Source organism: Ranitomeya imitator, chromosome 8 (assembly GCF_032444005.1).
Source record: "Ranitomeya imitator isolate aRanImi1 chromosome 8, aRanImi1.pri, whole genome shotgun sequence".
NCBI lineage: Eukaryota > Metazoa > Chordata > Amphibia > Anura > Dendrobatidae > Ranitomeya > Ranitomeya imitator.
The window spans coordinates 145122430-145139341 of NC_091289.1; the positions used below are offsets into that span (position 1 = coordinate 145122430).

Consider the following 16912-nt stretch of genomic DNA (forward strand, 5'->3'; position numbering starts at 1 on the left):
CAATATTGGCTGTAAAGCTGATATTGGCAGTTTTGGCCGACTTTAGTCTGATGTTTGTGGGTAGGGCTTAAGAAAATTTCATTGCACTGTCAGAGAAGGAATTATCCACTTTTTTCAGCCATGAGAATAGGTAGGAAGGCTAGTTTTCTAACCTGGGGAACTGCTACTAGTTTATTATGTGCATTGTGGACACCGTATAAATCAATCATCAATAAAATAATATATAAATCAAATAAAACAAATCACTAGCGCAGGATGCTAATTTCGTGTATCTGTTAAGTTCCAAATGGAAAAGATGTCTATCTTTACGAGCTGTACTTCACTTACAACTAAGTCTTGACAGAGATTTCAACATGTTTTACCCTGCCTGACGCTTCACCAAGGTGATGACCTGCTCCACCACCCTAGGTGGTGCTAGGTTCACACGACCGAATAAAAAAATCAGCTGATTTCGTCCAAATACAAAACATTTTATCTGCTTTATCATCCATATGCGATCAATAGGCAATCAGTACGGCATCTGTATCGTGATGGTTTTTATACATCAGCAGAAAATTAAATTTACAAGACCAAAAACATGCTAATATTGGCAATGTACCTGTAAAAAACGATTGATTGGTGTGGCATGCAATTTTTTTTTAGAGCCCATAAACTTGAATAGGTGAATTTTCCTCAGAAGTAAGGTAGAGACTAGTGCATGCTGCAATTAGATTTATGCGGACATTTGGTCCATATATAGAATGATCATTTGAACAGCCCAATTGAATAACATTTGTCCGATTACTGACTCGACTTACAGCAGTGTGAACATAGCTTAAAAGATGGCTTTATTTGACGCTTTCATTCCTTTGTATCAGTGAGCTATTGTAATCTTCTTACTATTTGTTAGGCCACGTTCACAAGGCAGTATTTTACCTCAGTGTTTGTAAGCCAAAACCAAGAGTGGGTGATAAATACAGAAGCGGTGGGGACGTGTTTCTATAACACTTTTCCTCTCCGGGATTTGGCTTACAAATACTGAGGTAAAAAAGTGACCAAATACTGAATGTGTGCACGTGGCCTTAACCACATAATGAAGTGATTTTTTTGTACAACTTGTCTTGTAAGGTCACGTGCACATGTTCAGTATTTGTTCAGTTTTTTACCTCAGTATTTGTAAGCCAAAAACAGGAGAGGAACAACCAGAGTAAAAGTATAATAGAAACACGCCACCACTTCTGTATATATCACCCACTCCTGGTTTTCTCTTACAAATACTGAGTTAAAATTCTGACCAAATAATGAACGTATAAACGTGACCCTTATACTATGGCTCAGTTTTGCCTCTTTCACTTGTTTTGATGCTGCACACATTGCATTTAAAGTTTGTAACCATTTTCTATAGAGCATCAATGCTCACGGTTCTTATGAGTACTTTACGTTCTGCAAAATTCATAAATAAAGAATAAAACAAAACCTCTGTCCTTAAAAAACTCAGAAGCTTTGCGTGGAATGCACTGAAACAGGTTCACATAAAAGAATCAGCTTTGTGTAGAAACGTGGTGACTTATATCACTCCAACATCAATTTATTGGAATCTGGAATTGAAAGGGGAAACAACAGAGAAGAGAATTTTTTTCTGTATTGTTCTTCATGGATTATTTATATCCCTTTACCATGATACTGCACAGGTAAATAAAGGAAAGTCTGGTTCATCTCACGGAACAGAAGTCATATTGCTATCAGATGGAGAAGATAATTATGATACCAGCCTTTGTTTCCCACAAATTATAGAGAGTGGGGCCATAATTCATGTTATATTTCTCGGATTTAATGAAGAAGCAAATCTGAGATATATTGCAGAAATTACAGGTGAGCACTCAAATTTACACAATGTGATTTGCAGCGCACAGATAGTACACACATCTGTACATACAGCACAATATGGCCTCCTTCACATGTCCATGTTTGCAGTATGTGTAGTATCTGTTTTTTTAACGGATACCGTATGTGCCCATTATAACCTATGTGGCTATGCACATGTCCATTTTTTACCGGTAGCACGAATGACAAGGGCCAATACAAGTATATGGGTCCATGCAAAACACATACACCACATGGATGTCATCTGTGTACCCTCCATGTGCTGTATGCGTTTAAAATTGCAAAGTATAGGAGAAGCTTTGTTATTTCTTTTGCCATACCAAAAAAACACTGATGGCACACTGATCCAAAACAGTGATGACAATGGTACTGTTTATTTCCAGTACCGGATTTATACGGACATGTGAAGGGGGCCTAAATCTGTGCAGTTACTGCTATTCAAGGTCTCAGGGGTGGGTGAGGGAACTATGACTGACAATATAAGGAAGACTGTAGCTGACATTGTGGTGGGATAGGATACAGATTTATAAATTTATGCATTGTGGTTGAACACCATGGCCAGCAGTATGATGGAACAATGTGGTTGAAAATAGAGTGGGACAGTGTGGTTGATATTGTAGTGGGGAACTATGGCTGTATTATGGTGGAGCAATGTGGCTTGGATTGCTGCAGGAAAATGTGAATGGCAATGTTATGGAGCACTGGTTGGCAGTATGGTGAGGCAATGTGGCTGGTATTGTGCTGGGGCACTATGGCAGGCATTGAGGTTCAACTCAGTGTCTGGCATTGTGGTTGGGCACTGGGCTGCTATATTGGTTGGATGTTGTGAATTGCATTGTGGTACGGCACTGTGGCTGGCAAGTGATATGGCACTGTGACTGATATTGTGGTGGGGCACTGTGGCTGGCATTGTGGTGAGGCACCTTGGACAGCATTGTGGTGGGGCACTAAAGTTGACAAGACATTGGCTGTTGTTGTCGCAGACCAGAAAATTGTGGCAAGTATTGTGGTAAGCCACTGTGGCATGCATTGTGGTGGGGCAATATAGTTGGCACTGTGCTGGGACAATGCCGTGTCTACCATTGTGGTGTGAAACTGAGGATGACAATCTAGTGGAGAACTGTGTATAGCATTGTAACATAGTAACATAGTAACAAAGTTATTAAGGTTGAAGGAAGACTTTAAGTCCATCTAGTTCAACCCATAGCCTAACCTAACATGCCCTAACATGTTGATCCAGAAGAAGGCAAAAAAAAAACCATGTGGCAAAGAGTAAGCTCCACACTGGGGAAAAAAATTCCTTCCCGACTCCACATACGGCAATCAGACTAGTTCCCTGGATCAACACCCTAGCAAGGAATCTAGCACTCTGGCTAACACTATTCTGGGGGAACTGTAGTTGTGCACTGTGGCTTTGGCATGCATGGTGGTGGGGCAGTGTAGCTGACCCTGTGATGGAGCATTGTGTTTGTCAGTGTGATACAGTACTATGGCTAGCATTGTGGTAGGACACTATGGGCAGCATTAGGCTGTGGTATTATCACTTCCAACAAAGTAGACACTCCAGCTCCAGCAAGATGGATATTTTGAAGGATGGAATAAATGTGGTAGCGAGAAGGGCACGTATTATTGGTGATTCAATTTTCCCAAATTCTTCCTCTGTCTCCAATAAAACCAGATCCAGTACATGGCTGGAATGTAAGGGTTTTTTTAGAGGTGGGACTTCTGCATGTAGCACCTATGCACATATACAATTAGGTAATATTTTCCAGAATTCAGATAATACCAAAGAGTATAAAATAAATAGTTTTATAAATTGCCATACGAAAAATGTGGTATATAAGGTAGATTGCATATTATGCCAGATCTCTAATATAGGGTGTACGTCACGTAAATTAAAAACTCGAATAACTGAACACATTAGAGACGCTATTAACCCCAATATAAGAAATACAAATAAAAACATCTCTATGGTATCGAGACATTTTAATTTACAACATAATGGGGATATTACCGCTCTAAGGGTGCAGGGTATTGAGAAAGTATATATGTCACATCGCGGGGGAGATTCAAGGAGACGCCTACTCACTAGAGAGGCTTTTTGGATCTACAATCTAAATACTCGTTATCCTGCAGGCATGAACAAGAAAAGTGAAATTATGTATCACTATTGTTAGTGTTTTAGTATGCTGTGTATGTTATAGTCTATTTTTAATATGTTCAGACATTTGTAGCTCTAGGACCTTACGAACCTGTCATGTGACATGGGGGGCGTGTTTCAAGCCTGTATGGGATATATAGCGCGCTCATTCCTGGAGCTGCATGGGCATGAGTAAGACCGCTATAGGTTGAAACGCGTAGCCGTATTCTTACAATCACCTGTCTGGTCCACTTGTTGTAAGGAATTTTTCTGCTTTTATTGCCACTTTGGATTAATAAAATTTGCAACTTTTTATCCATCTTGCTGGAGCTGGAGTGTCTACTTTGTTGGAAGTGCTGCTGCTGGACGTCTGGATCAGGACGGGCTCCCGTGCTCCGCTTTCGATGGTCTGGTTGGTGAGCTGGCTGCGACTTTTTTAGTCGCTTTTTTTCTTGTTGCTGTGGTAATGTGGCTGGCATTCTGGTGGGGCAATGTGGCTGGAATAGTGGTTGGACACTGTGATTGTCATTGTGGTAGGACACTGTGGCCAACATTATGGTCGGGTAGTGTGGATGGCATTGTGGTAGAGCAATGTGGCTGGTATTGTGGTCGGAAACTTTGGTTCTCATTGTGGTAAGGCACTGTGGTGGGGGTCTGAGGCTGGCATTTTGTTGGGGCACTATGGTTGTCAGTATGATGGGGCACTATTGCTGGCATTGTGGTGAGGTGTGGCTTGCGTTAATTGTGGTTTACCTCTGTGGCTTAAACTGTAGCGGGGGACTTTGTCATCATGGTCGTGCACTGAGGCTGGCAATGTGGTGAGATACTGTGGCTAGCATTGTAGTAGGACCCTATGCCTGGCAGTACGATGGGTAACCGTGCCTGGCATTGTGGTTGGGAATTGTTTCGACAAAGAGATAGGACAGAACAGAACAACAGAATTAAAAATACTAATGCAACATCACCTTGCTGACAAAGAATCTGCCCAAATTTACATTTTTTTCTTTCAGGTGGAAAAACATTGTTATCCACAGATAGTGTGGATGCGAATGGTTTAATTGATGCCTTCAGTTCAATTTCAGCTAATAATGGAGATGTTACTAAGCAGTCTATACAGGTGAGTTTATATGGTCCTCTATGATTTGCTACAAACCAGAAAGCACATTTCATCTGAAATGTAAAAGGTTGTCCAGCATTTCAAAAACCACATCTGTTTTCTTATAAAAACTACCACATCTGTCCAAGGATATTGTCTATTGCAGCCGTTCAACTTTATTGCGGTAAACGGAGCTAACCTGCAATACATCTTACAACCTCGCGACAGTTGTGGCACTATTTTGGAATAAAGCAGTCATGCCGGACAACCTCTTCCTAGAATGATTTGTTTTTTTCATTAACGTATAGTATAGAAACAAATATCATTAATACTCAATGATGTTAAATCTTATTTTGACAGCTGGAGAGCATTGCCTCAAGTCTTCAACCAGCTCAGTGTCTGAATGGCACAGTTTTCTTTGATAATACAGTGGGGAATGACACATTCTTCCTGGTCACTTGGCAAACCGTGATACCTAATATTAATTTGCAAGATCCAAATGGGCTCATATATACCTCATCCGAATTTGTCAGTGATGCCACTTCTAAGTCATCAAGACTTGCTATTCCTGGAACAGCAGAGGTAACGGTTTCCTAATCAAAAGTTAATTTTAAGACCATTTTCTTTTAAAGAGGTTTTGCCCTACTGGAAAACCGCCTTCTCAATAGCACCAACCTGTAAAGCTAATTTTAAAAAAATCTATGAGCCACTGATTGGCTGCAGTACTCAAATGACAGCCAGAAGAAATAGCGGGGGGAACGGAAGAGCGACAATGGTCCAGGCAATAACTGTGCACTTGTATTACTTTGTTCTGCAGGCTGGAGCTATTCAGAAGGGGTTGTTAAATACCGGACAACCCTGGTTCAACATTCTGCAGTAATTAATTAATACATATTTTTAGCACTCATTGGTCTCTTTTTCTGAGGCAGAATGCCAAATCTTCTCTATAAACATATACCTTTACAATAAAATTCTGTCTGCAAGCAGTCACGACTATAGGCAATTAAGTGCATACTGTTTGATTATTCAGTCCAATGTACAAGAAGTTTTTAGTTTGTAAGAATTTCTGCAAGATCTTGAATTGTAGACATCCTACAGAGAACAAAGGAGTAATACATTTTCTGCTCAGTACCATCTTCAACTCTTCTGTGTTGGCAGGTAACAGGGCTGGGCAGACAGGTGACGACAGAGAAACTTCTGCTGCAGCTAGTTATCTTACAGCCAGACACAGGGCAGTGGGGAATTTGAGGAAGTGGATATGGTTAATCCTCTGAGGCACACAAAAGCATTCTTTATATATTACTCAGTTTTAATAGGAGACAAAAAAGCATTGAAGGAAAGGTGATTTTGAGACGAAAACAGGGCTTCCCATAGGGACTATACCTGTTTGTACACCTTATTAGGACTTTGGAACATCATAGAGGGGTGTTAGATCACTCTTACTACTAATGAAGAAACAGAGGAGAGCTGATGGACTTGGGTTGTTCAAGTATAAGGCCGGCGTCACACTCAGCGTATGAAAATACGGTCCGTATTTTATATGCGTAATACGCAGAAATATTACCAAAATTGTAATCCGTGTGTCAGCGTATTTTGCGCATGTAAACCTCTGTATGTAATCCGTATGGCATCCGTGCAACGAGATTTTCTCGCCGGCTTGCAAAACGGACATACAATGGATCCATGGGCTCAAATACTCATGAAAACATATATACAGTCTATATATAGACTGTATATATATATATATTTATATTTCATACAGCGCTATATAGCTTAAAAGCCGGTAATTCAATTGCCGGCTTTTGCTATCTCCTTTCCAAACCCGACAGGATATGAGACATGGTTTACATACAGTAAACCATTTCATATCCCTTATTTTTTACATATTCCTCACTAATAATGCTCCAAGTGTCTGTGTGTAAAATTTGGGGGCTCTAGCTATTAAAATAAAGGGTTAAATCACAGAAAAAATTGGCGTGGGCTCCCGCGCAATTTTCTCCGCCAGAGTGGGAAAGCCAGTGCCTGAGGGCAGCTATTAATAGCCTAGAGAGGGACCATGGTTATAGGACCCCCCTGGCTAAAAACATCTGCCCCCAGCCACCCCAGAAATGGCACATCTGTAAGATGCGCCTATTCTGGCACTTAGCCTCTCTGTTCCCACTCACCTGTAGCAGTGGGATAGAGAGTAATAAAGGGTTAATGTCACCTTGCTATTGTAAGGTGACATTAAGCCAGGTTAATAATGGAGAGGCGTCCAATAAGACACCTATCCATTATTAATTCAATAGTAGTAAATGGTTAATAAAACACACACATTATGAAAAAAGTGTTTTATTGAAATAAAGACACAGGGTGTTGTAATAGTTTATTATACTCTCAATCCAATTGAAGACCCTTGTCACCTGAAACAAAGTGAAAATAAAAAATCAACAATATCCCATACATTCCGTCGTTCAGTCTTGTCCCACGCTGTAAATCCATCTGAAGGGGTTAAATAATTTTACAAGCAGGAGCCTGCTAATGCAGACGCCCCTGCCTGTAAAATCTGGGGAATGATTGGAAAGCAGGGAAACGTAGCTATCTAGGCTTGCGGTGCTGCGCCCCCTGCTGGCATAACCTCAGATGAACTCGAGCATGAAAAAATATTCACAAAAATTCCCACGCTCGAGTTCATCTGAGGTTATGCCAGCAGCGGGCGCAGCACCGCGAGTCTAGGTAGCTACATTCCCCTGCTTTCCAATCATTCCCCAATTTTTACAGGCAGGGGCGGCTGTATTAGCAGGCTCCTGCTTGTAAAATTATTTAACCCCTTCAGATGGGTTTACAGCGTGGGACAAGACTGAGCGACGGAAGGTATGGGATATTGTTGATTTTTTATTTTCACTTTCTTTCAGGTGACAAGGGTCTTCAATTGGATTGAGAGTATAATAAACTATTTCAACACCCTGCATCTTTATTTCAATAAAACACTTTTTTTCATAATGTGTGTGTGTTTTATTAACCATTTACTACTATTGGATTAATAATGGATAGGGGTCTTATTGACGTCTCTCCATTATTAACCGGGCTTAATGTCACCTTACAATAGCAAGGTGACATTAACCCTTTATTACCCCATATCCCACCGCTACACGGAAGTGGGAAGAGAGAGGCTAAGCACCAGAATAGGCGCATCTTACACATGTGCCTTTTCTGGGGTGGCTGGGGGCAGATGTTTTTAGCCAGGGGGAGGCCAATAACCATGGACCCTCTCCAGGCTATTAATATCTGCCCTCAGTCACTGGCTTTCCCACTCTGGCGGAGGAAATTGCGCGGGAGCCCACGCCACTTTTTTCCGTGATTTAACCATTTATTTTAATAGCTAGAGCCACTAAATTTTATACACAGACACTTGGAACATTATTAGTGAGGAATATGTAAAAAATAAGGGATATGAGATGGTTTACTGTATGTAAACCATGTCTCATATCCTGTCGGGTTTGATAAGGAGATAGGAAAAGCCGGCAATTGAATTACCGGCTTTTCTGCTATCTAGCGCTGTATGAAATATAAATACATATATATATATGTGTGTCTCACTGACATATATATATATATATATGTATATATATATATATATATATATATATACCTATTCTATGTGTAGCCATTTATTTTAGCTATTCTATTCTAACCTGTCAGTGTGATTTTACTGTACACCGCGTTGAATTGCCAGCTTTTCTATAGAACACCGCTGCATATTTCTCGCAAGTCACACTGTTGGTCCGTGTGTAATCCGTATTTTTCTCGCCCCCATTGACTTTCATTGGTAGATTTTTTGCGCAATACGCTGACAAACGCAGCATGCTGCAATTTTCTACATCCGTACAAGACTGTATAATACGGATGCGTAAAATACGGCAGATAGGAGCTGCCCCATAGAAAATCATTGGTCCGTGTGCAATGCGTATTTTCTGCGCCTCTCATACGTCCGGAAAACTCGCTAGTGTGACGCAGGCCTTACACCCATGAATGGCCGACATGTAATATGACATTTTTCCTGCAGCTGACCCTGCACTGCAAATATACTGTCGACTTCAGCTTCTCTCGATGACATTTATCCTATCCATTTTTATTGTCAAAATGTTCCCTATTTTGCTAAATTTACCAATTTGATGTTTTTTTTCTTCTGTTTAGAGAGGACCATGGCGTTACGGTCTCTGCAATACACTCAGTTCAGTTGAAGCTTTAGGTTTAGTTGTAAATTCCAAGGCTTCAGATGAAAAAGTTTCTCCGATTATTGTAACTGCTCATATGAACCAAGACATTAATCAATATCCCAACCCTATGGTTGTCTATGCGTCAGTAAGTCAAGGACTGATACCTATCACAGGAGCAAAAGTGACTGCAATCATTGAACCTGCCATAGGATCAATAGTCACCTTAGAACTTCTGGACAATGGAGCAGGTAATTGTTATAACTGAACCATTTTTATTAATATTTGTTATGAGTACATCCACCATCATGAATCTGCCATTATGGACAAATTATGTTGTTTTTTTAGCTGTGTTTCATATTTTCAGAGAAAATACTGCATACTTATGCACATAGTATGATATTTCTGTATAATAAGACTGTACCGAATTTTATATGGAAAGATGATATGCAAATTGCCTCTTCAGAGAGAAAGAGGACTTAAAGGGAACCTGTCATCCCCCCAGGTGTTTGAAACTAAAAGAGCCACCTTGTGCAGCAGTAATGCTGCATTCTGACAAGGTGGCTCTTTTAGTTATTGGTGCTGTAAATGCAGAAATAATCCATTTTGTAATTTGTCTGAAATACCTGTCTTCAGTCGTGGAGGCAGGTCTTTTTCCCCTGCTGCAGACGCCTCACAGCCGTCACTCAAGTCTTCTTGGCGCCGGGCGCCGCCTCCTCGGCGCTGTTTATTTTGAAATCTGCCGGCACCTGCGCTCTTTTATCTTGCCTTGGGCAAGCGCAGTGAGCGCTGCCCGTCTGTCCACATATGCAGTCTCGTTGACTGCGCCTGTGCGGCCGCCCTGCTTGTGAATCCCAGCCCCGCAATGTCTTATGATTTATTCACACTGCGGGGCTGGGATTTCTGGGCATGCGCACTGCGTGCCTAAGCCACTCACCCTGGTTGCAGTGCGCATGCCCAGGAATCCCAGCCCTGCAGTGAGAATAAATCATAAGACACTGAGGGGCTGGGATTCACAGGCAGGGTGGCCGCACAGGCGCAGTCAGCAAGACTGCATATGAGGACAGACGGGCAGCGCTCACTGCGCTTGCCCAAGGCAAGATAAAAGAGTGCGGGCGCTGGCAGATTTCAAAACAAACAGCACTGAGGAGGCGGCGCCCGGTGCCAAGAAGACTTGAGTGACGGCTGTGAGGCGTCTGCAGCAGGGGGGGAAAGGCCTGCCTCCAGGACTGAAGACAGGTATTTCGGACAAATTACAAAATTGATTATTTCTGCATTTACAGCACCAATAACTAAAAGAGCCACCTTGTCAGAATGCAGCATTACTGCTGCACAAGGTGGCTCTTTTAGTTTTAAACGCCTGGGGGGGTGACAGGTTCCCTTTAAATCCTATAGCGCCACCTGTTGGAAGTAGCGAACCTACAAGTCACAATCAACCCTTTAACGAGTCGTGCAATATGACTTAGGATAAAAGCCAAATCAGTATCTCAATATGGAAAGATGGTCATCTATCTGTGTTTTAGAAGCCATAATAATCACTTGCAACTCTTTATATTTAATTTACCTTACTTCTTCATACCAAAACTAACTCTGATTGTAAGCTTGAAGCGGTTGTCCGCTACTTTTACACTGATATCCTAAAGATAGGCCAAGTCATCTATGTCTGATCAGTCGGGTTTGACACCTGACCACCCGCTGATCAGCAGTTTCTGGTGTAGGTGTCAGCCATAACTGGTGAATTATGGAGCTGCACAGCACAGGTCCATCAACTGTATAGCGGCCACGGTCGGGTACAGCACATCCACCACCTAATGAAATCAATAGCTGGCGGATGTGCAGTACCCGGCCATGGCCAATATTCCATCGACGGAGCTGAACTGTGCAGCTCCATAACAGCAGATTTTGCTATAAAATAAATGAGCTAAGTTGCAACTTGCAATAAAATCCATGACAGGTGAGTCGTTTGTGACTTTTAACTTGCAACAGAAAATCCAACTTATTTGGAAATATTTAGGAAAGTCGCAGATACACTAGTTTACAAGGCCAACATTGATGGACCTGGCTTGATCTTGCATAAAAATAAATACAATATGCAAAAAATGTATTATTGGTTTTATAGGCATTGGTCAATATCTTGGCCAAAATATGCAAGCTCACAAAATTATGAATGTGCTTCCCATGCCACTGCCGAGCCATTCTAAGAAGCAAGAAACGAGAGTAGAGAAACGTCGATCTGAGAAGATGAGGCAGAGGGAACCAAGCATCAGGTGGTGTGGCTAGACATAAAAAAGTACGGTCAATTTTCAGTCCCAGGGTGGAGGGTCGCTTTACAGTAGGCGACAAAAGTTAATTCAAATTCTCTAGCAGCAAATTCACTCAAAATGGTCAATTCTGTCATTTGTATTCATGTACATTCAGCAGTGATGTACAAGAAACACAATATGTGAAATAATGAGTACTGCGTCAAGATCAATAATATTTCTGATATTATCATACTAGCCAGCCTCTCTGAGAGTGTGCTTGGCCCTTTATCTAAAACCCTGCAATATTTGTAAGACTATAATAATAATTTAGAATAATAATTAAGAACACTGTTATTGATATTATTCTATTTTTTTACCTTAGTACTAATGGGAATAAAAAAAAATTGTTAAAACGATGATGCATACAGATGTACGTAAATGTCTTTATGATATGCTGTTTTCAGGTCCTGATATTATGAAGAATGATGGAATATATTCCAAATACTTCATGCAGTTTTCAGAAAATGGAAGATATGGTCTAAAAGTAAGAGTTGAAAACAATAAGAAGGGTAAAAGTCGTCTAATCCTTCCCAAGAACCGTGCTCTCTATGTTCCAGGTTTTATCATAGATGGTAAGAGACTATTCAGACACTTTATTAGACTAGAGATGCAATATATTTAAAGAGGGCCTATTGCCAGGTGAAAAACGGCCAGTTTGTGCTCTCATTTTACTCCCACTGCGCCCCTGATTATTCCACCTTTTTAAAAAAAATCTTCCATATAGTATATTTTTATATGATAAAAAATTTTCAATGTCTTTGCAAGGGGCATTTCTCACAAGGTAATAATTCAGAGCAGCCTACATATAAAGACTCCTGGGAGTGGCGCCTCCATGGCAAAGACCAGAAAAAATTAGCACTAGCTAAAAAAACCCTGTCTCTGCAACCATATGTCTAATTAAAAAAAACAAAAAACAGATTACTCATGGAAGCAACAGGAATAAATTAAGAGCAACAAAATGGCCTCTTTTGACCTGGTGACATGACCTCTTTAATTTCCTCTAACTAATTGTTAGGGCTAGCGGAACATGCCGAGTATAGGAAGGAAACAATAAGGTGCGTTCGCAGCCCGGGGTCCACGTGCACAGATATCTGCTGCAAAGTAACTGGCGGCACTATATGGCAGTATAGGCGAACTCTTAACTTCTCAGAATCGCAAAGATATGAAAACGCTGCGCCCTGTTAACCTCACAGAGGATCACGGCTACCTAACTGAGCAAAGCAAAGAGTGGTCATGCAGACAGCATAGCACACAAACAACTCCTCACCGGAGGTGCCGGTATTCTAGGGGCTTATTTCAGCTGGGCCCTGAATCCAAGCATACAAAACTCCTCACCAGAGGTGCTGGTATTCTAGGGGCTTATTTCAGCCAACCCTGACCACATGCAGACATGACTACCAAGTAGCAAAGCTCATAACATAGGCTGCTACTAGCGCATGGTCGTGCGGCCATGCGAACCTTATATAGCTACAGCAGACAAGGACCTTCCTAGTAGTCCAATTGGAGCTGCTACAGGACCTGAGCGTGTGACCCATGGCCTCCAATGAGAGGTCCTCCCGTGGGTATGCTCAGTGTGTGCAAAGCAGGATTTAGTCCCAGAAAAGCCTGCTCACCGCTGACCAGTGCTGGCTACAAAAGCAAAGCCTGGAGAGGCAGTAGTAACCCGTTGCACAGTATCAGGCTGAGTGAGACGCTGGGACCGAAGTCTCCGCTGAGCAGGCTCCACTGCGGCTGATGCAGAATGGGAGACCGCAGCAGACATGGCTCGAGATTCCCCTGTGCAGCAGCGGGAACTCGACCCCTAACACTAATAACCCCCAAACTAGGGGCCTATTGCATTATCTTGGCTTAAATTGGGCAAGAGTAGTTGTAAACAGGTAGGTGGATGCAACAATGCAGAGGACTTAGTAGTAACTTAACCAACATATATGTATTTGATTTACTTGGATACTGCAAAGAATGGAAATAGAGCAAATTATTATACAATGAAAATACATCAATGCGGCTATATTGGTATTAACACAATTCTGTTCTCACACTATTGTTCTGTTGTTAAAAGTGAACGACTATTATCGTCAGGGGTGTCTTGGACCTAATACCTCTGCCATCACAGTACTATTGGGACCGTCGCCATCATCTCTCTCTGCGATGCTACGCCATTCGGCCACAAGTCCCTTATCAGCCAAGTCACTTTTTACACCCATTGAACTGGCAGAAGTATTCACCTGAAGCGCAGCCCTAGTCATCTTTGTACCGTACGTCAACACCAGAAGACATAGCTCACAAGAATGTCCCTCTTATGCGGCCTAGTCGTCTACCTCTACCTTCGATCTGCCCACTCGACTCGGGTCTCCCAGCTCTTATTTTGCGTTTCTGGTTCTGGTCTTTCGGCTCTGGATCTAGTTACTCAGTTATGGCTACTCGGTTCTTCACTGAGTTCTAGTTACTTGTAATGGTGGCTATAAGCCAACTTTGCTGCACCGCACATCCGTCCTACGACAGGTTCAGGCACCGACTCCTCTCCTTCTCGGCCCTACTCAGCCTTTTATAATTAATAACTGCGCCACAGCAGTCACCTGACCTTGAGTCTTGTTAAACATCTTCCCCTCAGGAACCATGTATTTCTTCCTATAGTTCCTGCTGATACAATTCCTCAGATGTTATTTTCCGTTGTCCTTCAACATTTGACCAGCAGATGGCGGTGCCTGTTTTCCGACACTTTTTTAGGCCACAAAATGTGGAAATCTCCAATTTGTTCATCTCCTTACATAGCAATTATGAGGCATGGTGGCATCTTACTCTGCCCTTTGATGTAGCTGCAGTATTAGAGGGGACTTCATGTTCAGACATTCAGTGACGACAACATCTGACAAGTCAGAAGTTCTCTAAAACTAAAAATAAACTTTCATTCCAATGCTATCCTGCTATTTTCCAGAAATACTCATTAAATGCATAGCACCATGGAGCATAGCTTGTAGACAGGCAATTGTAGAGACTGTGTCAGAACGATTGAAATGTAGCAATGGAGTCATTCTAGCACTTTATACATGAGTCTTAGGCCGGGTTCACACTTGCATGCAGAACGCATGCAGAAGTAGGCGGAGCGTAGGCGGAGCTTAAGGGAGGATGTGAGCAGCGATCCGCAGACCAGCCACAAGCAAGTGTGAACTTAGCCTTAGGCACATTGTACATAGCAGAACAGGGCTCCATCTGGCTTTATACCACTATATGGTGGACCTTGCATCACCGCATGTCAGATATATTTTTCCCTAGAAGAAATGTTCTATTGTCAGTGTGTCAGTCCTAAGTAACATCAAAGGCAGCACATAAATTATAATAACAGACTATTATCACAACCCATGTGTTAGTCCAAGAATTTAGATGGCACAATCAGGAAGGGGTCATCTGCCAATCTGCCACTTCATCCAGTCAATGCAATGATCCTTTCACTTGCTTCTCTTTATAGGTTCTATTAGCATGAACCCTCCGCGGCCTGAAACAGCAGAGGAAGATCTTATTGTCGGAGAATTCAGTAGAACATCTTCAGGAGGTTCTTTTATGGTATCTAATGTGCCCTCAGGTCCTCAACCCGATATCTATAAACCTGAGAGAATAACTGATTTGGCAGCAAACATTGTTAATGATATGATCATGTTATCTTGGACTGCCACTGGTGATGATCTGGACCAGGGGAATGGTGAATAATATTTTTGTTTTATCCTGTAATAGAAAAAGTCATATACTATCTATCTATATCCTTTTCTCTCCTTTATGGGTGACTGGTCTCCTACATCTGGGCCAGTAACATTGGTAACCTGGTGCAACACACAATTCAAAATGTTTCCTTACTCATCTGCTAGCCATCACAAAGCAACATGGCTCTTTCTTACTACAGAGAACCTCTGCAACTGACACTAAATGGAGGCAAGCCAGCTCTTAAAGGGGTTGTCCAGGTTTAGTATGAAAGTCTGCAGACATTCTATATAATGGTGGAATTCCGGCTCCTCACAGTGCGTTCATTGCGCGCTGTCAGGATTCTTTGGTGTTGGCGATGACAGTGGGCAGTCATGTTACCACAAGTATGCAATATGCATACTTACAGCCACATTCCAAATAATTGTGCGCAATCTCACTCAATACAGGTGAATCGAGCAAAGTCAAGCATGTCTAGTGAGAATGTGGCCAGAAATATGCATATCACAAAATTGTGATCACATGACTGCATGCTCTCATCGCCGACACCAGAGAATCCTGACAGTGTGAGCTGTACACGTTGTGAAGATTCAATTATCTGCAGTCAGATAAAGTGACTTCAGACCTTCATCACTAACCTGGACAACCCCTTTAAATAACCTCTATCATTTCCCCCTCCAGAGTCTCCTGACATTTAACTCTTTACTCACTATGCCTCTGTAATGTTCGGTATGACTCGGCACTCTATTCAAGCATAAAGTATACCCTTGATGAATGGATGGATGGATAGGAGATGTGATATTAAATACGGCATTTTACTTCTTGTTCTCCAGCTTCCGGCTATGACCTAAGAATGAACATCAACCACCACGACCTCAGAACCAACTTTGCTGGATCAACACAGATCAACATCACTTCTCTTACTCCCTTGCCAGCTGGATCCAGAGAAACCTTCTCATTCGTGCCAGAAAATGTTGAGATAAAAAATGGCACTGTTCTTTACTTTGCTTTAGTTGCTATTGATAAAGTCTCCCAACAATCCGATGTGTCAAACATAGCCCAGGCCGCTCTCGTCATTCAACCAACCCCAGCTCCCACAACTGTGAGGACTACTGGACCAAGAACAGATCCTCCTCCAGCCAAGGACAGCGCTGATGGACTGAGCATAACAGAGATTGCATTGATAGTGTGCTCAGCTGTCATTGTTATCTGTATCATTATAAGTATTACTGTCTGTATTGTCAGCTGTAGTAAGAGGAAAAATAATCCACAAGTGAGAGTGTAAAATTAGAAACTTCCCATATTTGTAAATTAAAGTGTTAATATTTTATGTACAGTACATTGTTTCCACGTAAATAATTATTAAATGTGGATATATTAAACATTAATTTATTTTAGGTATTATTCTTCTAACTGGCTTCTTTTTTGCATCCAAGGCTGTGTGTAAATGCTCTTAAAGGGACACTGTCACCTGAATTTGGAGGGAACAATCTTCAGCCATGGAGGCGGGGTTTTCGGGTGTTTGATACACCCTTTCCTTACCCGCTGGCTGCAATATTGGATTGAAGTTCATTCTCTGTCCTCCGTCGTACATGCCTGCACAGTCTGCAATCTTGCCTTG

At 41.8% G+C, this 16912-nt stretch overlaps 1 protein-coding gene across 1 annotated transcript in view; it reads left to right on the forward strand.

Moving 5' to 3' along the window:
* LOC138648038 (calcium-activated chloride channel regulator 4A-like) overlaps positions 1 to 16692 on the forward strand; it is a 39755-nt gene extending 23063 nt beyond the window's left edge. Inside the window, exons 8-14 of the mRNA XM_069737510.1 lie at positions 1671 to 1851; positions 5014 to 5120; positions 5460 to 5681; positions 9276 to 9546; positions 12003 to 12170; positions 15065 to 15295; positions 16125 to 16692. Coding sequence (XP_069593611.1) covers positions 1671 to 1851; positions 5014 to 5120; positions 5460 to 5681; positions 9276 to 9546; positions 12003 to 12170; positions 15065 to 15295; positions 16125 to 16576 — 1632 coding nt within the window. The 3' untranslated portion in view covers positions 16577 to 16692. The remainder of the gene's footprint in view (positions 1 to 1670; positions 1852 to 5013; positions 5121 to 5459; positions 5682 to 9275; positions 9547 to 12002; positions 12171 to 15064; positions 15296 to 16124) is intronic.
* The last annotated feature ends 220 nt before the right edge of the window (positions 16693 to 16912 follow it).